This window comes from Amaranthus tricolor, chromosome 10 (genome assembly GCF_026212465.1).
Source record: "Amaranthus tricolor cultivar Red isolate AtriRed21 chromosome 10, ASM2621246v1, whole genome shotgun sequence".
Taxonomy (NCBI): Eukaryota; Viridiplantae; Streptophyta; class Magnoliopsida; order Caryophyllales; family Amaranthaceae; genus Amaranthus; species Amaranthus tricolor.
In genome coordinates, this window is record NC_080056.1 from 3565092 (window position 1) to 3586175 (window position 21084).

A 21084-nucleotide genomic window follows, 5' to 3' on the forward strand; every position below is an offset into this window, starting at 1 on the left:
TAACTTTTTATTATCACTAACAAATGTAAAGTTGTATATTCTTAATTTTTCTAAACCACAAAGTGAAAGCCCTTTTATGATATTAGGTAACATTAAAAGAATTTAATAAAATGCAAAACGCATGTAAATATATTTTAGTAATTAGTTAGCTGGTAGTTGGTAGTCTTAGAAGAACCTAAGAAAATATCTACACCTTGGCAAAAATATCAGTGAGGTGGACTCGTTTCCTTGCCAGCGTAACAATAAATCTAAAAAGTGTTTGGTATTAAAAATACGATGACCCCACCATACACCGCCATTTTCTTTTTTTTTGTTTTATTCCTTCTACTTCATTCAAACATAAATATCATTTTGGTCAACTCGAAAATAAGTGTGAATTTTTTTATCGTATCTCTAAATTTATTTTTTCTTTTAATCTTATCTGCTAGTATTTTAAACCACTTATTTATTTTTATTCGTAAATAATTACAAATAAATATTCCCAAGAAATGCATTGTGTAGTCTAATATATATCCAACCTTATAATTGATTCCGATTTTAACCCTGCTTTAAAATAAAATTAAAATTTTATAAAAAACCAATATATACACAAACCTGTTTTATTTATTTATTTATTTATTTATTTATTTTTATAATTTAATCGGTGGCAAATCAAATTCCTCATTTCCTAATTTTAAATTTTCAGAAAATTCAACAAACTCTCTTGTCTTTATCATAAAATCATAATCACTTTCCTTCTACTTTCAAACTTCTAGGAAACCAAAAAAAAATCCAATCTTTTCTAATTACTTCACCCAAAAGAAAACCCACAAAAAATACATGATCATCATAATCCTTGATTTAAGTTTAATACTTAAAAAAGAAATTGAAATTCGTTTAAGTAAATATCAGTTAGAGTTTATAGATTTTTTTTTTCCGATCTACCCTGTAATCTCATCTTTTTTAATTATACTTGCCCAAAAGAAAACCCACAAAAATCATCATCAAAATCTTTCATTTAAGTTAAGTAGTCAAAGAGAATCGGGGTCTCGTTACAGTTGGAGGAGCTCTCAGTCTTTTCTCACTCTACCCTGTAATCAAAATGGCGAGATTAAATGGAGTAAGGAGCTTTGAAGAGAAGGAAAACAAGAAGAAAAGGAAGAAAATGGTGGGCAGTAAAAAAAGGCATATGAAGAAGGAAAAGAGAGTAGAAGAAGAAGAAGAAGAAATGGGGATGGTGGGGGATCCATTAAAAGTGTTGGGGGAAGATATAATGATAAAAATAATGGGAAAAATGGATGCATACAGCTTGGCACGTTCTCTTCTTGTATCCCATTCTTGGTTTTCTCTTGCTTCTTCTGATTCTCTTTGGTCTCCTTTGGTATGTTTCTCTTTATTCTTCCCTTTTTTCTTCTTTTTGAGAGATATATGTGTTAAGTGAATGAATATGATGAAGTATATAATATATTTATCCCGAAAATTTAGCCAAAAGCTTAAGCTAGAGGTTGAAACAGTATTCTATTGTGTGGATGCAAAGAAAACTTTTTTATACTCAAGGTTGAGTCGGAAATAATTAGGGTAAATAAATCATAGTTATAATTTAACATGTTAGTTATAGAGGTGTCCATTTATGTGTTCTGATTTATTTTGATTCTTGAGTATGAATATGAATATATATCATGATGATCTTATTTTAATGTTTATATAAGGACTATTTGGATTAGATTGGGTTCATACTTGATTTAAGGTTAATTTTAGACAACCGTAAATTTAGCTTTGATATCATATTAAAAACTTTAACTCTATCAATTTAAGCTTAGTTTGATTGAGTACTGGTTTAAGTTTTTGATTGAGATAATGAGCTTCGACTTTTTTTTTTGTTTTTGTTTTTTTTTTTTTTTTGAGGATTAATGAGCTTTGACTTTGAAATAGAAGTAGTACTCTATTTAAGTGCACAAAATGTGGAGTTCTAATCTTATAGTGTTTGTGTTGTGATCAGCAATGGTTCGTTAAATGAATGTTTGGTCTTTTCAAGTCATGTCGTTACTTGTTGGAATTTACCCTGGTGAATCTGTTCTTATCAATGGTTCATTCATCCACAAATGGTCAGGTTTCTTATTTTTTAATTAAATCAATTTGATTTTAATCTTAAGCTATTTAATTTTCAGTTTTTCTTGAAAATATTCAAGGTATAAATAGCTACTAAATCTTTATTTTGATGTATTGAGTTTTTCACTACTTATATAATATCTAGTTTCCTTGAGGTATTAAGAAACTTGAAAAATATACAAAACTTAATTATATATATAGGGTGTGCCAAACACTATCTCTACATGTATACTGAACTACCTCGGTTGCGATTTTTATGTGTTATATATTATACAATTCAACATTAATAGGCTTTTTAATCATATAACCTCGGCCATAGTCAAGCAGGCCCGAGCTTAGATTTTCCCATGTGCTCATACGAGAAACCAAGAGCATCAAGGAAGAAGGTTGGGACTTGGGGGTGCTTTGTTTGAATGTGCAGTCGTGTGCTCGAACGAGTAACAATTTTGAATTAATTGATCTAAGGGTTCGAGGGTAGCTCATAAGAAAGTTTTCGAGAGCTAGTTGGTGCGCCAAATTGTGAGAATGAGAGAGTAAATATACCGTATTAATACTATCGTTGTGCACGAGTAAAGATGTTATAGTTAGTGTTGGTAACTTGTTATTGTTGTTGAGACTATGCTGTAATTGTTGATTGTTATGGTTGGTTGTTGTTTGCTTCTTCGATTTTGACCCTAATCTCTTCATATTCGTAACACAGTGCAAGCAGTTGTGGGTAGGAAAAGCACATATACCGCGATGGTCTAAAGTTCCAGGGTTGTCGAAATTGGCTAGTTATTCTCGCGCAGTCACTGACAGTAAGCGAGTAAGTCTTATCGTTCCTACCTTTATTTTTGCTCTGTTGTACTTCTAACTGCTGGCGTATTGTCGGTTCACTATATATAATCTTCTTGTTAATCTTTCGCTTGTTTTAGGTCCGTATCATGAGGGAAGATCTGTGCGACCATACCTGGGATTTCCATTTTACTGAGGTAATTTTCACACTTACTAAGCACATTCAAGCAAGGTTATCAGGTTCGTGATTCTACTTTGGATCGGAAGCGCCACAGAATCGCACAATTCCACGATCCAAATTGCGATTTTTATAACTCTGCATTCAAGTGCTCAATTTTTTTGATACGTAAAGCAAGTGTTCGCCTAACACATTACCATCTTTCGATTACTGGCCAGGCGGCTCCGGATTATTGGAAAAACCTAGATCCATACTGGGGAAGTGCAGGTTCGAGCACAGCTTTGAGGATGCGTCGTTACTTCCATCCCGATGGAAGCCAGACGGCAGACCCGGAAGACAAGGTTTGGGGTGGACACGAGTGTACTTACACAATTGTTACGGGTATTGTTGCAGACGGAAAGATCAGGGCAAACTACGTCAGGATAAACCGTTGGCCTCGTTTAGCTGTGTCAAGAAGGGATGATTGGGGTTGGGAGATGTCCAATGTTATTTTCGCTTATTCTAGCATCCCAGATGCAGATAAAGAAGGCGGGACAGGTCCTATGTTCTAAAGTACTTGTTTTTGCAGGAATGTGTAGCTTCTTGAATTAGGGATACTATTCAATGGGCTGCTTTGGCGGGCCCGGGTCATTCGTTTAAGAACCTTATGAAGTATTGAATTGTGTAATATATAACATAGAAGAATGACAATCGAGTTTGTTTAGTACATGTATAGATGAGTGTTGGACACAACTGGGCTCACTTGCTATCTGCGTGGATTCTATAGGTCACTTATAGCATACAAGCAGATAATTCTTGTAGGCAGATTTTTTTGTCTAGTTCTTGTATATGATGGTATCAGATGTTCTTCTTTCTTGAGGAACAATAATATCTATGGGTAGAGTAAATTGTTGTATTAATAGAATCAATAATGTGTAATATGGTAAAACCAGTCATGTCGTATCGTCCGCATAGTAAAGGTTTTAAAATTATTTTTAACCAATGATATCAACGCTTTGAAGGCGTAGAAGTACTCCGTTTTAGGCAGATTTAATGAATATCATATGAGTTCAGACAATATTTGACAGTACGACAATCGTATCATTATCACATCAACATGTCGTTAGAGGTTCGACCTCCCAAGTCCCAACCATCAAGTTAGTTCGTAGAATTCTTCATAAGAATCAATGATGGCATAGTTCAATGATGCATCTATAAACACAAATATAATTGATTTAGGTAAATCTTATTACACTAATATTGAGCCTTGTTGCTGCAATACATAACAAAAGTAGGTAACATCATTATTGGTGGCTTCCACGGGCCGATGTACACAACTTTACCAAGTAACAACAAAGAGGTTATTTTCGATTGCCTTTGACCGATGAACGGTTAGTCTCACACATACGTAGAAGCATCCATGAGTTTCTTTTTTAGGTTATTGAAGTATACAAACATTTGGTGTTGATCAGGGAGGTTTTTGTTGATGATTGAGTCTTGTTTGAAGTTATTGAACCATTTAAAGAGTTTGGGGAATTGGGTTTCTTTTAGTATTTTAAGTTCCAAAACATTTTCAAGGACTTGAAACCAATAGATCATACTCCCCAGTGCAATATCAGCTATTCCAATCTTTTCACCTCCAATGAATGGGTGAGTTCCAAGGGCATGTTGTTCTATAGATGTTAGCATATCCAAAGTGTCCTTTTGGGCTTTGGCTTGTTCTTCTCCTGTTGTTCTGAAAAGCATCCATATGGACAAACCCTGTCAAATATAATATGAATTAATTGGTTAATTCTTATTTTAGGGTATCAGGTAGAATCAAGGTCGAATCTAAATTTCAATTGAATTCAAACTCTAACATAAAAGACTCAAAATTTTAAATTCGACCTAAATCCTCAAATTAAGGTTGAGTCTAGATTCAAGTCCAAGAACCATGCCCATCCGTCCTCGGTACTTTTACTCAATACATATGATATAGTTCTAGTGGTTGGGTTTTCTTTTCTCTTTGTGAAAAAGGGTTCGATTCTCATCAAGTACAGAATGATTAATTTTATCTCCTTATCTGTAGAAATTATCTAAACTCTAGCCTACCCAAATCAAAAATAATCCGAATTTAGCTACTAGAAAGGAGAAATTAAGCAATGAAATAAAATCAAGCATCGAAATTTATAAGATGAAAGTTGTAAAGAAGAAGAATTACCTTGTCATCAGCAAATTTGGCCCAAAATCTAACCATAGCTCTTTCATGAGGTTCCATGGGCAATAATGGATGTAAGTGGGGCCATTTTTCCTCAATATATTCAAGAATGATCAAAGACTCACAAATGGGTTTACCATCATGAACAAGAATAGGAATTTTTTTATGAATAGGATTGTATTGTAGAAGCAATGAGCTTTTGTTAGTAAGATCTTCCAAAATATGTTCATGTTTTATGCCTTTTAATTCAAGTGCCCATATCACTCTACGGTAAAATGGACTTGACCATGCACCTATTAGCTCTACTTTTCCCATTTCTAATTTGGTCTTTTTGAGCTATAATTCAACTTGATCTTTCAAGAAAATATGTTTTAATGTTGTACTTAGCTCATAGAGATTTGGGGGATGAGATTAATTAATTATAGAGGTCATTATTAGGGATACATCCAAGAAGATGATATACTTGAATAATGTTGGATTAGGTAAAGACTTTGTATTCACTTACTTAATTCATTGAGTATATTTTATTATTACTTACTCTCTCGGTTTCCATGAGTTTGGCAGCTTATATTTTTATTTTATTTTGGGTCAGATCCGCATTACTTTTTAAAGTTCTCATTTGTATATATTTTTTTTTATTTTCTCTTACTTTTAATCATATAGTTTTAATAGAGCTAAAATTTATCATGTTGCATAGTGGCATAAGGAATAGCAATTAGCATTGAAAACATCACGCTAACCACATGATCCTAATTATAGTTGGATTTAAATAGTGTTATTGGTGTGTGTTTGCATTATATGAGGTTTTCTCATGTGATTTGTTGAGAATGCAAATCAGTAAGTAATAAACATGGACTTTTCTCTATTTGTGAATATATGATATTTGTTCATCTAGGGTGAAAGAGCTAAACTAAGTCTTTAAATGTTCATTCTCATTTGCTACCTTTGTCTCTTTTAATTTGCACTATTTTTTATATTAATTTGTCTCACTTATTTTGCATCATATTGTTTTTGGTAATCCTTACTTTTAATATCATTCACAAATTTATTATATCTCTCTATCTTACCTTTTATTTCTATTATTCACTTGTTTTTTGTTTTATGTCCAATAAAATTTCTATTTTCACTAAATTTTACCAGAAAAGTTATATTGAGTGCATTCCCATAGAAACGAAGAAAGTACAACAGATTAAATGAAATCCTCCTTATAAATTTGTAAAGATCATTTTACAAAAGAATTAAAAATTTATTCTAAAATTATTATTAACTATTGACTCCGCATTCTCGTATTCTCAAACTTTACTATAACAATTATACCAATCTTTTCCCCTCCAAAAAATGGGTGTGTTCTTAGAAATATTTTGAGCTTTAAGCCATGATCTTGTATAGTTCATAGCATGTCCAATATATCATTTTTGGCTTTGGCTTGATCTTCTCCTGTTGTGAGTAAAAGTGTCCAAATAGACAAGCCCTATAACATAGGAGTAGAGCATAAGTCACCACTTCTTTTTAAAGTACTTCATCGATCTTATGTTGGTTGTAGGCTTGTTTTGATACAGAAAAATATTTATTTTATTAATTTTTAATTTAAGATAGAAGATGAAAAATAAATAGATAAAAAAAATATATAAATATAATAAAAAGAACGAATGACTTTCTAAATGAGATTAAAAGCGAGAATGTGAATCCACAACTAAATACCAAAACATAATAAATCAAAAGGACATTATAAAATAAAACGGATTTCTTTTAGTTTTCTAAAATCTATGTTTCACTTGTTACAAAAAGTGGAAAATCATTTGAGAAATATGAGTGGAAATGATTGATCCCTAATTTCCAATTATCCCAAGTATGTATTACTATTTCAAAATAGACTTGGAATCACTTTATTCTAATTTAGGTCATAATTACAAGTATTTAATTGGATTATCGAGTTAATTTCGATTAAGGTGTTTTAAATTAGTTTAAAATCAGATTTTATGTCTATATTGATTTTTACATAATTGTAAATCTATTTTGAAGTCGAATCAAAATTTAATTTAATTATAAAATCGGATACATATCAGATAGTTAGATTTATTCTGTACATATCAAATTATAATAAAAGCCTAACCCAACTAATTCAAAGACTCGTAAAATTATGGTGGTATTTCACATTAGCTAAAAGGAAACTTCTATATTAGTTAAAAAGAAAATTAATCCTTCTCGTAGATATTGAAAAATCAAACCCTTTTTACAAGGGATAAAGGGAAAGACTAATCAATTGGTCAATCTATAATTTTTGATTAACTTAAAAAAAAAAAAAAAAAAAGAAAAAAAAAAAAACTTATATAACCATTACAAAAATTGTAAATTATTTTATTATTATATGATATATAAGGGTAATAATAAGTTAAGAACACTAAAATGAAGGTGTTTAGTATTAGTTAATTGAAGATGAAAAATAGCTTGTGATGAGCAAAATTAGCCCAAAATCTAGCCATAGCTCTTTCATAAGAATATTTAGGCAATAATGGATTGAGATGAGGCCATTTCTCCTCAAGATATTCAAGGATGATCAATGATTCATGAACTACTTTTCCATTGTGAATCATATACACTTGATTTCTATGATTTTGATCATGTTCTTGAAACAATAAGCTTGATTTATTTGTAATACCCTCTTGGATTTGTGTATATTTAATAGAGTTTAATTCAAGCGCCCATAATATGGTGTAGTTAAATGGACTACACCAATTTCCAATGTGCACCAAATTTTCCATTTTCTTGCCCAATTAACTAATAATAAAAAGGATTTTTTATACTCTCTCTGTCTCTTTAAGATTAATACCGATAGAAATATATTATAAACAAAAATATTATTATTAATAGCAGATTTAAAGGGATAAAAAAGTAGTTTGAAATATCACTTTAAGGAGACTTAGTTTAATAATTGAAGTCAACCTTTAGGGAAACATCTTAAGAATTTTTTCATTTATTATTTTTTTACAAGTTGGATTATACTAGACTTTATATTGAGTTATATTTTTTTCAAAATTATTGAATTGAATTTTTTTTCCTAATAAATGCATGTGATTTATATGAGGATAGTCATTAAGATTTGTGTTGTGTCATATCTTTATTCCAAGATAATGTTTTGAAATTATTTTAATTTCACATAATAAATAATCAACACTATAGTTTTATCTTTTTTACTTACTTCTCTTTCGATCATCCTTTTTCCTTTTTCTATTTTAATGAAGAAATTATCATTTTTTTAAGTTATTTTTGTCTTGTTTTCTTATACTTCATTTCCCTAAAACATAACATTAAGGTAGATATATTTTGATTGGTTTTTCAGTATATGTATACGTATACGACATGCATTCTTCGATCATCTTACATCACTAGTCGAATTTCTCCTAATAAAGACTTATTTTGAAATGAATCAATAAAAAAAAAATATTACTATAATAAAAAAATTAATATTTATAATTTCTAATGAAGACAATTAAAAAAAGCTAGCTTGCCTGGTCAAGTACTCCTAATAGTTATTTATTCACTATTAACCAAGTTTTTAGATCTCAATTCAACCAAAAACATAAATTATTGATAAAATCAATTAAATAAATTCGTTGTTTCAATTAGCTACCAGATTTTACCCAAACATATTTAAGATACTCTAATTTAGTCTTCTTGCTAGTTTATCTTGGGAATAACTTTATTTGATGGTCGTCGAAACATGATACGTATTCATCATTGAGAAATTATCATAATTATATTTTGCAAAAAGATTAAAAAATAGTGGAATTATTTGAATTATATGGATGCAAATAAAAGAAAATAGTAAAAACATAAATTGTATGGATGCAAATAAAAAAAATAATAAAGACATTTCTATAAATGAAATTATAACAAAGTTAAAGTAATAGACTAGAAAGTAAAGTGTTATAATCCCCAAGGGATAGAGAATATATAGATCTCAAAATATTAGGATTATATTAATTAATATCACACTCATTGCTTAATGAAGGCAAAGAAAAAAACTCTTTTATATACATGGAGTTTCTCAATACTACTATGACTTACTTTCATGTTAGTGAAACGTTAACAAAATTTATGAATTAATGTAACTAATTCTTTTTTATCGAAGGAGTTTAAATTTTATTTTACTTAATCATTATTTTAAATTATATTTTTTTTATTTAGGTCATTTTTTTGAGTTACAGAATATGTTACGTAAAAGAGTGGGTTGGAGGAAGGGGTAGCAAAAATGGAACCTACCCTTTTCTAAGAGAAGTGTGAATAGAAACATAGGCTTATTAAATTTTTTATTTGTTTCAAAAAAATCAATGATATATTTAATGTAAATAAGTTACACCCATTAATTTGATGTTATTATTACCAATTTTAGTTTTAGGTTATGATGTTCTATTCATATAGTTTTCAAAACATACCCGATCAAAAGTTTTGTTTACATGTAGAATTGAATTTTCGTTTACCCTACTCTAGTATGATCCGCCCTGATTTCATATAGTTTTATGTTAAGATGTCGTTAGTTGAACCCAAAAATTGTTGTTGTTCGAGTACTAAATTTGATGAACATCGTTGGGTTAAGCAAATCCAACAGATATTTGATGAAGAAATCGAAGACGAAAGCGAAAATGAGGCTTCAATATATGATGTGCCAAAAGCATTAAGGGATACAAACCCTAATGCTTACACTCCTCAATTAGTTGCAATTGGTCCTTATCATTATATGTGTCCTAAGCTTCAAGAAATGGAAAGGTACAAGCTTTGTTCAGCCAAGAGATTTCAAAACCTAAAACAAGGTAGTTGTACAACAAAATTGCATTCCGTTGTCGATCAATTCATGATAATCGAACGTAGAATTCGAGCATGTTATCCTAAGAATTCGAACATAAAACCGGAAACTCTGGCTTGGATGATGGCGATTGATGCTGTTTTTGTGCTAGAAATTTGCGATGTTTATTGCGTCAAAGAAGAAAAAATGTTATTTCCGATTATTTCCAAGATGGTAGATTATAATGCTATATTGAGGGACATTATAATGCTAGAAAACCAAATTCCTATGTTTGTTTTAAGACAAATCCTAGATTTTCAATTTCAATCTTCAGATTCATCTGATACAACATTAGATTTGATCTTAAATGGGTTATGGAAACATCTTTCTCCTTTCAAAATGTTGAATTGTAAACAAATTCGAAGTTCAGGTTGCGAACACATCCTTGATTACATCTATAAATGTCTAGTGCCTAAAGTAGAAGATCAAATTGTTGAAATCTATGATGAACAAGAAACCAATGACGAAGAAAGAATGGTATGCACGTTACTTTCAAGATTAATGGAGTTATTAGGTCAAATCCATCTTAAACTTGTTTTACAATTGCCATTAATCTTCGTTTGTAGTCTTCCAGGGTTTACCATCTTCCAAGCCCTTCTCTTGACTCACAAAGATAGTTTTCAAGATCATGTCATTTCTCAATCAATTCAAGACAACTTAGTAGAAGAGATTACGATCCCATCAGTAAAAGAATTATCAGAGTCTGGAGTCATATTTATGCCGACAAATGGGGATATCATGACTATAAACTTCGATGACAAGAGTAAAAAACTTTATCTCCCTACTGTCAGCATAGACATGAACACCGAAATACTCTTGCGAAATTTAGTAGCATATGAAGCATCGACTTGTTCGGGTCCATCGATCTTAGCTCGTTATATTGAGCTAATGAATGGTATAATCGATACCAAAGATGATGTGAGATTGCTAAGAGAAAGAGGAATAATACTCAACTACTTGAAAAGTGAAGACGAAGTAGCAAATTTGTGGAATGGAATGAGTAAATCATTGAGATTAACAAGAGTTCCCTTGTTGGATCAAGTAATTGAAAATGTTAATAAGTATTATAAAAGAAATTGGAAGGTTATATTATACAAGTTTATTAGAGCTTATGTGATGAACTCATGCAAAATCTTGGCAACCTTATTAGTGTCTCTAATTTTGCTATCACTCATATTACAAGTATTATCCTCCTTTTTGTTTAGGAGTAGTCCTCAAATGGTTGGTCCACAAGCAAGAGGATAAATATTATCACTATATCGGGTATCATCTCAGTTAGAACAAGCATCGTTTTTCCCAAATAAGTTCTTGGGTTCAATTCCCATCTAGCCCTATTTTTCTCTCAATTTACCCTAAAATCCAAAAAAAAATAAGTTTTTTCTTTTTGTTTAAGGATTTTGGATGCTAATCAAATTGTGTTATTGCCTTTAATATACAATGTTTAAACCTCTTTTGTATTTAATTAATTAATTATGACTTGAAATGTTGTTCACGGTTTTGGTATTTAATTATTGTGTTTAGATATCTATAATATTTTTGTCCAAGGAATTCAAAAGAAAAGACGATCATCAAAATTCATTGATTAAGGAATTTTGAATTAGTCTCATAGAAACAAAATTTTCCATGAAAATATTTTTCACCAAAAAATGCTACTAATAAAAAATTAGTCTTTAATTTTGATATCATGAATCATAAAAGAAAAATACAGATGTGAAACAGGAAATGGAGATTTGATTGCATTCCAAATTCGTAGTTAAATATACACAAAATGGTGTAAAATTATTTCTTGTCTATAATTTTTCATCAAATCGAAATCATAGAATGAACCTTTAGGAAGAACTACAAAGAAATGGTTTCCCTCAAACCGAACATCTATGTCCTCTGGTTTTTTAATAGCTACACTTCCCCTAAAAAGCTCCCACATAATAAAGAGAAGGGTAGCTATTAAAATAACACAGATTAAGGGTTTCTTTTGCTAATACTTTGCTCATACAACAATAATCTAGAGCGCAAAAATGCACCATAAGTCCGTAATGATCGCGATATAGGCTATGCTACTCATTACAAAATTGACATTTCTCACCTTGAATGATAATCCTTCCCTCACGTACATGCTGCAGATAGAGCTGACACTATAACACCCTGATGTTGGAAGTATAAGCAAAGACGAGTAAAAGTGAAGAGCTTCTCATATGTAAGTTAGCATAGGCGGGAACTCCATTCTGTTGAGCAGTAGGACTCAAGAATCGCTCTTGAATCTAATTGCACTATAAATTCGATTCTATTACTAGTGTAAAAGCTGGCCATCCTCGTGGTTTCTTGAGTTCAATTTCCATCCTCGCTGTCTGAAAGAAGGAAATCCTGGATTTTCTCTCTGCATGAGTAATTAAGATTATTCATTTCACAATGACATGACATCAGAAACTTAGACGCCAGGACATATATCTCACAACAATATATTCGTATATCATGATAAATTCTATGTGGGTACTCTCAAATTAATTCAAATTAATTTATGCATTCAGTTTTAAAGATAATCATATAACCAACGTTTTGGCATTGTTGTTGCTTAGTGATAAGAGTTCTATAAGTCCGGGTCTTCTCTGACCTGACCTGACCTAAGACAGAATCTCAGATGGGTAGTTACGGCTACACAAAATTATCAAGAACCATGTTCTATACTCGCTTCGCTCACGTTGAAGCCTCTATTCAATCAGAGAGGAACGTTCATCCTTACTCACTCCGCTCAGAAAAACCCACCAATAATCCATTGACAGCTGAGTTAAGTCATAAGTGGACATATCTAATCCATGGCTATATGGAAGAATTCCAATTCCAAAGCGAGACATTCAGCATAATAGGATCCAAAAATCAAAACAAACTTCTTATTATTCCCACCAAGTATTTTAACTTCCTAACCCAATAAAGCACACACTAGCTCATACATTTGCCAACTAAGTTCAATGGAATCTGAAAGTTTTAACTAACAGAGAAGCAAAAAACATGTTACTTGCCTTAGCATTATATGGTTATCAGAGCTGTTACTGACTGCTGCACGAGATGTTATTGACTGGGGTAAGAGTGAGTAGAACTGGTCCATAGACAATTGATTATCGGACAATATTTGAAATCGACAGCTTGAGCAGCAGGTGGTTCCAAAGGATTCAGTACTCAGGTGTTCAATCGCAAAACTGCCAAAACTTGAGTCCAAATCATGAAGTGGGCTATTGCAGAGAGAACAGAATGACTCTGGAGGAGTTGACTCGTCTGACTTGATGTTGAATTTCTTTTGACGCCTTTGGAATGCTAGAAGTTCCTTAGGGTCATCGATATCGGGTAGCCTATTAAAACTAAATGGCGTAAGCTTTCCAGCAGTCCTCACAATGGTGCATTCACGAGAAGGATTTTCATCCTGTGTAGGAGAAACATTTAGCAAAATACTGCAGATAATTACACTGATTACACAAGCTAAAGAATATGCATAAATAACTCTCTTACCTGCAGAAGGGAAACAAAAGATGAGACCAATGCATTAATCCCAGTATGAGTACCATTAGCCATTGTTATAATCTTCAACCTGCTCTGACAGAAATGGTACACCATCTTAACAAAGAAAAATTAAGCATACCTTAAAGATTGCCCCATTTAATAGAAAACTTTATGAAGGTTTCCAGTAAAATGGAGCAAACATCACGGGCAGCATATTCAAATTGAAAGACAGTCACGAACCCATCAAGTTGACAAAGTGTGCTGAGCTCTTGAGAAAGACAGTCACGAAGTGGAAGCAGCACCGGTACTTGCCATCTTGCATCAACATACTGTATATCTGCTGGTAATGAGTAGCCCTTACCCTGTAAATAACATAATAAATGTAGATGAGACTTTAATAAACCACACATAGCTAGTTAGCTACAATTCTACCAAGTAAATAGATAAAAAAAAATGATTTGGAACAGTAAGCAAAAAATAACAAGAGCGACCTTAACAGTTGCTGAAAGCACATGACGAGCAATAGTCGATGTGCATGTTCCAAGTACCAATTTGGTGTACCCATTTTCCACAGCAACCTGAATAATAACCAGATATATAACTTCAAAATCCATTTACTCCATGGTATATTTATCTGCAAAAAGCATAATATAGACTGTCTAACCTTCTGCAAACATAGCATACGAAGATGTGTGACTACATCTTCTTTACCAGTACTGTCACCAACAGCATCCAACATCCTTCTCAGCCTCTCTCTATCATCATCTGGATTCAACTCATAGATGCTTTCCAGAGGAACGATGTGTAGTAACTTTTCTGGTTTAGCAAGTTCATTGACAACAGCCTTGACATGTTCAATTACTTCATCAGCTTCAACAGTAGAAACACCGAGAGCAGAAGTTTCATTGACAAAGACAACTCCGACACTAAACACTGATAGAGATTTATCCCTGCTTGCGTCAAAGTTCTTCTGAGCTTTATCTTGCATCTCATGAACGAATTGCAAAGCCACCCTAATGTAAAAAAATATCTTCAGTATAAAAATCAACAAGCTTTTTGCAATTTTTCTTCATTAACGATACCTAGAAGTTTTCTATAAGTCCATGCCATCGGCTAAACCCATCAAGCCAGTTGTCATTTCTTATGGTACATTTCATATAGTTTTAGATAGTATGTCAAATTTTATTCTTGTTGATACCAATATTTAGCTTCCTACCAGCTACCCCAAGTAGATTATCAAATGAAGTTGTGAGAACAAACCATTAGTGAAATTTAAGTAAGTTGCGTCTCTACTCTAGTGATATCAGTTTTTGAAGCCACCTATTCAACTCATACTGCAAAAATGCACTTTGGGTCGTGAATCATGATTAACGGTCATATTTTCACGGAAACATGGCTGATACGCAAGGTAACACTATTAATCACTCGTTTCTGATGAAGAAACCAGAGGTGGTTTTAGGAATGTGCAGGTGTTGCACTAGGCACCTAAATCAAGGGGTCTCAAACGAAAATTTGCATCAGTTTACATTTACATCACTATTACTTTAGTTTGATTACAAATTTTTAAGCCCCAATCGTTCAGCAAAATGTAAAAATAAATAGGCACTTTCATATTTAGGGTTTTCAACACAAACATCAATACTAATAACATAAAATAAACAAAAATCAATTTAAAATTGAGTAAAAAACAAAGATTTCTCACCGAGAACAAGCGCCAGCAGAAAAAGCAACAAGAACTTTATCAGTAGGAGAAATCATGCCATTAGAAGTAACGGCAAACCTAAACTTTCCGAAAAGAGAACCACGGAAGCAATCAGTGCAAAAACGGCCATCTTCACCTCCTCCAGAACCGCCAGCAATGGCATCGTTAACCTTGCACTTGACGCAGATGTTAGGGTTTTGGGGGAGTTGACGGCGGCGGGAGTTAACGGTGGATGACGGTTTGGTAGGAGAGCATGGTTGTACGTCGTATTTATCGCAGCCTCCTGATTGGCAGGAAGATGTGCCGCAAGACATGGCGTTCCAATCCTTGTTTGTGCGACTAGCAGTAGGAAGCAAGTACACACATTAGACAACGGCGGTGATACATTAAGATTTTTTTATTTTTATTTTTTTTTCAAGTAGCAAAAGTTAATCATGCTTACATGAGATCGAGTCTTGATTCAGTTCGATATCAAGTACCTTTATTTCTATATAAGGATAAAGATTTGGGTTTGAACCTAATTTTTATATCTTTTTCCGAAAAAAATAACACTTATAAAAGTGTAAATAATTTAACGGGTTAAAACTTGGCAAATTTACAAATAAGATTGATTTAAAGGTGGTCATTAGATGATCCAACTTGAACGAATTTCTTGGAGAATTAGATTGGTTAACTATTAGCCTAAAAGTAGTCCAATTGGATATAAACATGTCTAATCTTCAATGCAAAGTTGTATCGTGCCTAACATGTTGTGCCTTGGTTGGTCGCAAACAGTAACATGCTGTATCGTGTTGTATTGTGCTTGCCATCTTCGGATATGACATATGACATGACACAAGCATGCATATTGTATTGTGTCATTTCGCTTTTCACGTTACATTTTTTTTTCTAAAAGCAATTTTAAATGTTAGACCTAATATGTCTTGTTCCATTTTTAAAAAATGGTAAACATCTATAGTGATTGGTGGGTAGTGTCTTGTCTGGCTGCAAATTGTTCCATGCCAAAACTATGCTATGTTCTATACCATTTATTTCATAAAAAAAAGTTTAAATAAAGTTGATAAGATAAAACCCTCTTGTACATTATATATTATAGGTAACTATTAATAACTTATAACTTAAAAGTTGGAATAATATCGTTGGCTACTGCTGTCATATTGGTTTTAAAATGTTATGAGCTACTTAGGTCAATTATACGATGTTGCAATGGAAGAAAACAGAAAAAAGATTCCAGAGGAAAATAACAAATACCGTCCAACATTGAAAAGATATAAGAGGAAAACACGTCAAACTGATAATTTAAGGATTGCAAGATTTCAGTAATTGTGCAAATGCATGCCTGTAAATCTGTAATTAACTGTAAGTTTGAATGTTTTCCATAAAAGGCAGACCAATGTACTAAAAATACTTAAACAAAAGGTTATCTAAATCTACAGATGAAAACTAGTGCATCTCCTAAAATAGTCGCCGAGAAAAGGAAACTGCTACGATTATCTAACTGCGGTTCGTCATCAGGCTGCTTTGGCTGTTTCATTGACAAGAGAGAGCTTAGCCAGAAGTCCACATAGCTGAAGATATGAGCCAACTCCATCACAGATTCTCATATGTGCAAACCCAGTTTCCTGTCAACATGAAAGTCGAGTCATGTCTGGCACTGAAGCAAACACGAGATTGACAACGTCAAGAAAAAAGCCATAAAATCGTACCTTCATAAATTCCAGCTTCAAATACTCGGGCATCTCATAGTTTTTGACAACACGGAAAAGGGTTGTGATGATATCAGTAGGAGAGTAACCCAGATCATATAGTTGCTTCAGACTACCACAAGCATCGTCAAACTTTCCTTCACGTACATTGCGGATGATGTTTTTAACATGCAAAGGATGAGGCTGGTCGCAAACCTGTCAAGTGATGAATAGCGAGCAAACATCGATTTATTTACAGCTAAAAATTACGGTTCTTATCAAACTGAAAGGAATAAAATTAATTGTATAGCAACCTTGAAAACATTTTTTTGACTAACAAATCGGAATCCACTATAAGTAGCTTGCAAGTTGTTCAAAGCCTGTCGCATATCACCGTCAGCAGTGAAGATTATTGCTTCAAGACCACCATCATCATACGGAACCTTCATCATCGAACACACAGAAGATAGTCTTTCAGTAAGCGTTAATCAAATAAGCTATAACACTGCATGTTAACCTTTAAATTATAAACCCAACTCATTTGCAATAACTAATAAGACTGCAATGAACTTTAGCATCTAAAGGGTTTTTGGTTCAGGGGATGGAAAGGGAGTGGTTGGACTTGGATTAGACTCCGCCTCAATGTTTGTTAGGAATTTTTGCTATGGAATCTGATATCAGTGGCATCTGAACTCCTGGGAATCTAAAACTCTAGACCTACCCTAAGATTCTCATCCCATTTCAATCAAGTATCAACCCCTAGAGAAAAAGAGAGAATAGAGAAGGGCATGAGCAGCAGCCACCATTACTGAGGTCGTCTTCTTTAACATAGAACTACTTCACTCGGTCATCATCTCTGGCTGAACTCAGATGGAATGCACATAAATTGCAATGCTGCCAGTTTTTCAAACTTTCGATGTCGATCTTGTAATCTCACCGTAGTTATAAAAAGCACGAGGCGCACTAAAACACAAGGTGGCTGCGCCACGCCTCAATTCAACCCAGGTGTGCTTTTGTGTGTTTTTGTGGAAGTGCATACCATAACACATTGTAATATTTTGGATTAATGTTTTTTGTATTTTGCACATCAGCCCAAGCACGCTTCGTGCACCTCATATGTGCCTCTTAAACTGCGCTTTGCATGGACTTGAAAAGGCATTTAACTCATAATTGGGTGTGCCCAGCCTAGGTGCGGCCAAAACAGAGGTATTGCCAGTCTTCTAATCATAATGAGGATTCCCATTTACATTACAACTTTTTATTGCGATTGATTTGATCAATCAACTGCTTTTTAAAGCCACATTCATTTTTCTTTTGCATTCCAAAATCTTTGTTGCATGAGAATCATGGTTAACCTAGTGGTTGAAGGCTTTGCCATCTACCCTTGTGATAGGGATTTAATTCTCACCAACAAGAGGAAGATCAATTAAAAAATCATATTTTTTTTATCAAACCATATTTTTATTATCAAATGACAGTGAACTGATGCAATGCATCAATAAAAATTGATGTCATGAAAACAAGTATGAAGCTTATAAAAGCATATTATACTCCATTAAAGGGTAATGTGAGTTAACATGATCACTAACGAGAGACTTTCTACCCTTGTATCACAAAAACTCACAATCAAGTAGATGGAAATCGGAAATGCCGTGATATGAGATCAATAACAGAATGATCAAGGAATGAACAGTGAACAAAGAAAATGTAAAGCAACTATACAAGCTAAATTTAAATCCAGTAATGAAGATTTATCAAAGTCTGAAGTTTACAAAATATGCTCGTTGAACAAGGTAGAACATGTCTGAAGTTATATAGTTTTGCATCATTTCAAAAAGTTTTGCTTGCAAACACTCCACAAATATATATCAAGCCCTTCAGAATAGAAAGAAGATTGCAGGTTATAAATGCCTAAAGGGCCTAGTTTCTCAAATACTAGAACTGTACTTTAAAGTTCCAACTAAAAGAACACAATCGATTAGCTGATTACCATAGTTACTTAAACCATAGTAGGGCGTTGGGTGGGTGGGAAAGGGATTTAACAACCATCACTGTGTTCAAAGTAGCTAACCATATTGATGTAAAAATAGGAACTGCATAAGAAAAAGCTCACAAGTGACCATTCAATTTCAGTTTAAGTTGACAATAGGAACTACCTTCTCAGCTTCAATGACTATCATGAGACGCCCAAGAATTTCTTTATCGGACAATCTTGAAAATCGAACCAAAGCACATCTACTTTGGATGGGCTCAATGATTTTTGAAGAAGTATTACATGCAAGAGCAAAACGGGTAGTGTTCGAGTATATTTCCATTGTCCTTCTCAAAGCTTGTTGAGCTCCAGATGTCATGCTATTAAAATCAGCAACACCGCAAATTAAACAAAGATGCACATTAGATATTCTTGGAAGGTATATCAGCAAGAAAAATATGAATGAAGCACTTTTAAGACTACCATAGTTGAGTTATTACCTGTCAGCTTCATCTAAGATAATTATCTTGTGTCTTCCAGGTGGCAGAGTAACCTTCTTCTGCGCAAACATCTTAATTTTGTTCCTGACTACATCAATTCCTCTGTCCAAAAGAAATTAACATGCAAAGTAAATTTTTAGAGATCTTGTAAACAGCAGAGTGTCCTAATGGTGGACAATAGGAATACCTATCATCTGATGCATTCAACTCCAAAACTCCTTCCTTACAATTGGATCCCAAAAGCTCATGTGCAAGAGCTAGAATGCTCGTCGTTTTCCCGGTGCCTGGAGGACCCTAAACAAAACAAAAGAAGATGCATCAAAAGTCTTGCAGCTTACAAAACCCCAGCGTTCCATTCCCCCAATTCTATTAAGTAGCTTCCATCTAAACAAGGTTTGCAATATAATGCATAAAAATGCAAAAGCATCTCAGCATCCAAAAAATTTAAGGTAAGTACATATTTATTTGAGCTATGGCTAGGCCAAATCTGATTGTTTCCCATAATCAACATCCTAAAATCAAAGATAATGGTACAAACATATATTTGATGACATTTGGAGCAATTATTAATGTATAGTGTCCACATGATATAGCAATTCAAAGTGACTTTCACACATTTAACACCTTTGCTACTACAGTTTAGGCCCAATTGCACATAAAGCACAAAAGGGGAAGAAAACGATGAGCAATTCAGTTAGATATCCTAAATTCCTAACATACATTGCAGTATTGACAAATCATTAAACATCTCGTTCTAACACACTGAAACCACATATAAACACCAAAATTGCAGAAAACAACAATCAATTGAACAACAAACATTCCAAGAATTTCACAAAATGACACCAAGTTTCAGGTTAAAAAGCACAATCAAAATTTATTAGGGTTTTCTGAAACACCGGCAAAAAAAAATGAACAAGTCAACAAGGACATATAACTACTATGAAAATCCATCATCCTCCATGAATCTGCTATGCAAGTACTCTAAAAATAAAATAGAAGTTGCGATAATTGACATTGAACACAATTTAAAATTGGCGGGAAAACGAAAAAATGAAAACCCATTATCAAAATACAAATGAATATCCAGTTACAACTAAATTAAGATGTAGAAACGTGAAATTCTGCTCAATTTAACAAGCAAGATTAGAAAGGGAATCAAAATGGAAAAAAGGGGGGAAAAAGGGGGAAGTACTGTACAGCCAAGATGATATTGGGCATGTTGCCGTCACGAGCTATGACTTGAAGACGAGAGACAGCATCATCGTTTCCAACGATGTCGGAAACCTTGGTGGGCCTGTACTTCTCTACCCATGGTATGTCGTAGCCGCTACTTGCGGAGGACGAAGAAGACGCCATTGTTGTTTTCCGGTTTTCTCCGAGAGTGGAGTATGAGTACAAGTTTAGGGGAGAAATGAATTGGGCCTTGCTTGGGTCAAGCAAATTAGCAACGTATGAAATGTGGCATCAGGTATGTGCTTTTATCGAACACAAATTCTTGTGAGTAATTGGAATAGTCCAACAAGAAAAATATAGAGTAAGTTTTTTAGTAAATATTAGGAATATTGTAAATAGGCATTTAGAATTTTGTAAGTACTTAAATATTTACTCGGTGGACATTAAGTATATTATAGGTAGACATTAAAAATATTGTAAGTAGACATTAAAGATATGATA

At 33.0% G+C, this 21084-nt stretch overlaps 6 protein-coding genes across 6 annotated transcripts; 2 read left to right on the forward strand and 4 right to left on the reverse strand.

Moving 5' to 3' along the window:
• Window positions 1-659: 659 nt before the first annotated feature.
• On the forward strand, window positions 660-3984 carry LOC130826208 (uncharacterized). The gene is made up of 4 exons (XM_057691789.1): window positions 660-1360; window positions 2789-2893; window positions 3003-3059; window positions 3259-3984. Exons 1-4 carry the CDS (start codon window positions 1082-1084, stop codon window positions 3589-3591), a joined length of 774 nt encoding a protein of 257 aa, XP_057547772.1. The 5' UTR covers window positions 660-1081; the 3' UTR covers window positions 3592-3984.
• A 106-nt stretch (window positions 3985-4090) lies between these two features.
• LOC130826209 (glutathione transferase GST 23-like) lies at window positions 4091-5613 on the reverse strand. Its single transcript, XM_057691790.1, has 2 exons — window positions 5220-5613; window positions 4091-4780 (listed from the first exon to the last, which is right to left on the reverse strand). Exons 1-2 carry the CDS (start codon window positions 5529-5531, stop codon window positions 4418-4420), a joined length of 675 nt encoding a protein of 224 aa, XP_057547773.1. The 5' UTR covers window positions 5532-5613; the 3' UTR covers window positions 4091-4417.
• Window positions 5614-7642: 2029 nt separating this feature from the next.
• On the reverse strand, window positions 7643-7978 carry LOC130824747 (glutathione S-transferase U7-like). The gene has a single exon (XM_057689766.1). It carries the CDS (start codon window positions 7976-7978, stop codon window positions 7643-7645), a length of 336 nt encoding a protein of 111 aa, XP_057545749.1.
• A 1766-nt stretch (window positions 7979-9744) lies between these two features.
• LOC130824748 (putative UPF0481 protein At3g02645) lies at window positions 9745-11304 on the forward strand. Its single transcript, XM_057689767.1, has one exon. It carries the CDS (start codon window positions 9745-9747, stop codon window positions 11302-11304), a length of 1560 nt encoding a protein of 519 aa, XP_057545750.1.
• A 134-nt stretch (window positions 11305-11438) lies between these two features.
• On the reverse strand, window positions 11439-15707 carry LOC130825957 (cytoplasmic tRNA 2-thiolation protein 2). Its single transcript, XM_057691413.1, has 7 exons — window positions 15251-15707; window positions 14213-14561; window positions 14040-14126; window positions 13789-13910; window positions 13558-13636; window positions 13074-13471; window positions 11439-12433 (listed from the first exon to the last, which is right to left on the reverse strand). The coding sequence occupies exons 1-7, from the start codon at window positions 15562-15564 to the stop codon at window positions 12385-12387; spliced, it is 1398 nt and encodes a 465-aa protein (XP_057547396.1). The 5' UTR covers window positions 15565-15707; the 3' UTR covers window positions 11439-12384.
• An 825-nt stretch (window positions 15708-16532) lies between these two features.
• LOC130826174 (replication factor C subunit 2) lies at window positions 16533-20853 on the reverse strand. Its single transcript, XM_057691735.1, has 7 exons — window positions 20608-20853; window positions 19595-19701; window positions 19408-19509; window positions 19092-19287; window positions 17250-17378; window positions 16957-17151; window positions 16533-16872 (listed from the first exon to the last, which is right to left on the reverse strand). Exons 1-7 carry the CDS (start codon window positions 20764-20766, stop codon window positions 16762-16764), a joined length of 999 nt encoding a protein of 332 aa, XP_057547718.1. The 5' UTR covers window positions 20767-20853; the 3' UTR covers window positions 16533-16761.
• Between the last annotated feature and the right edge of the window lie 231 nt (window positions 20854-21084).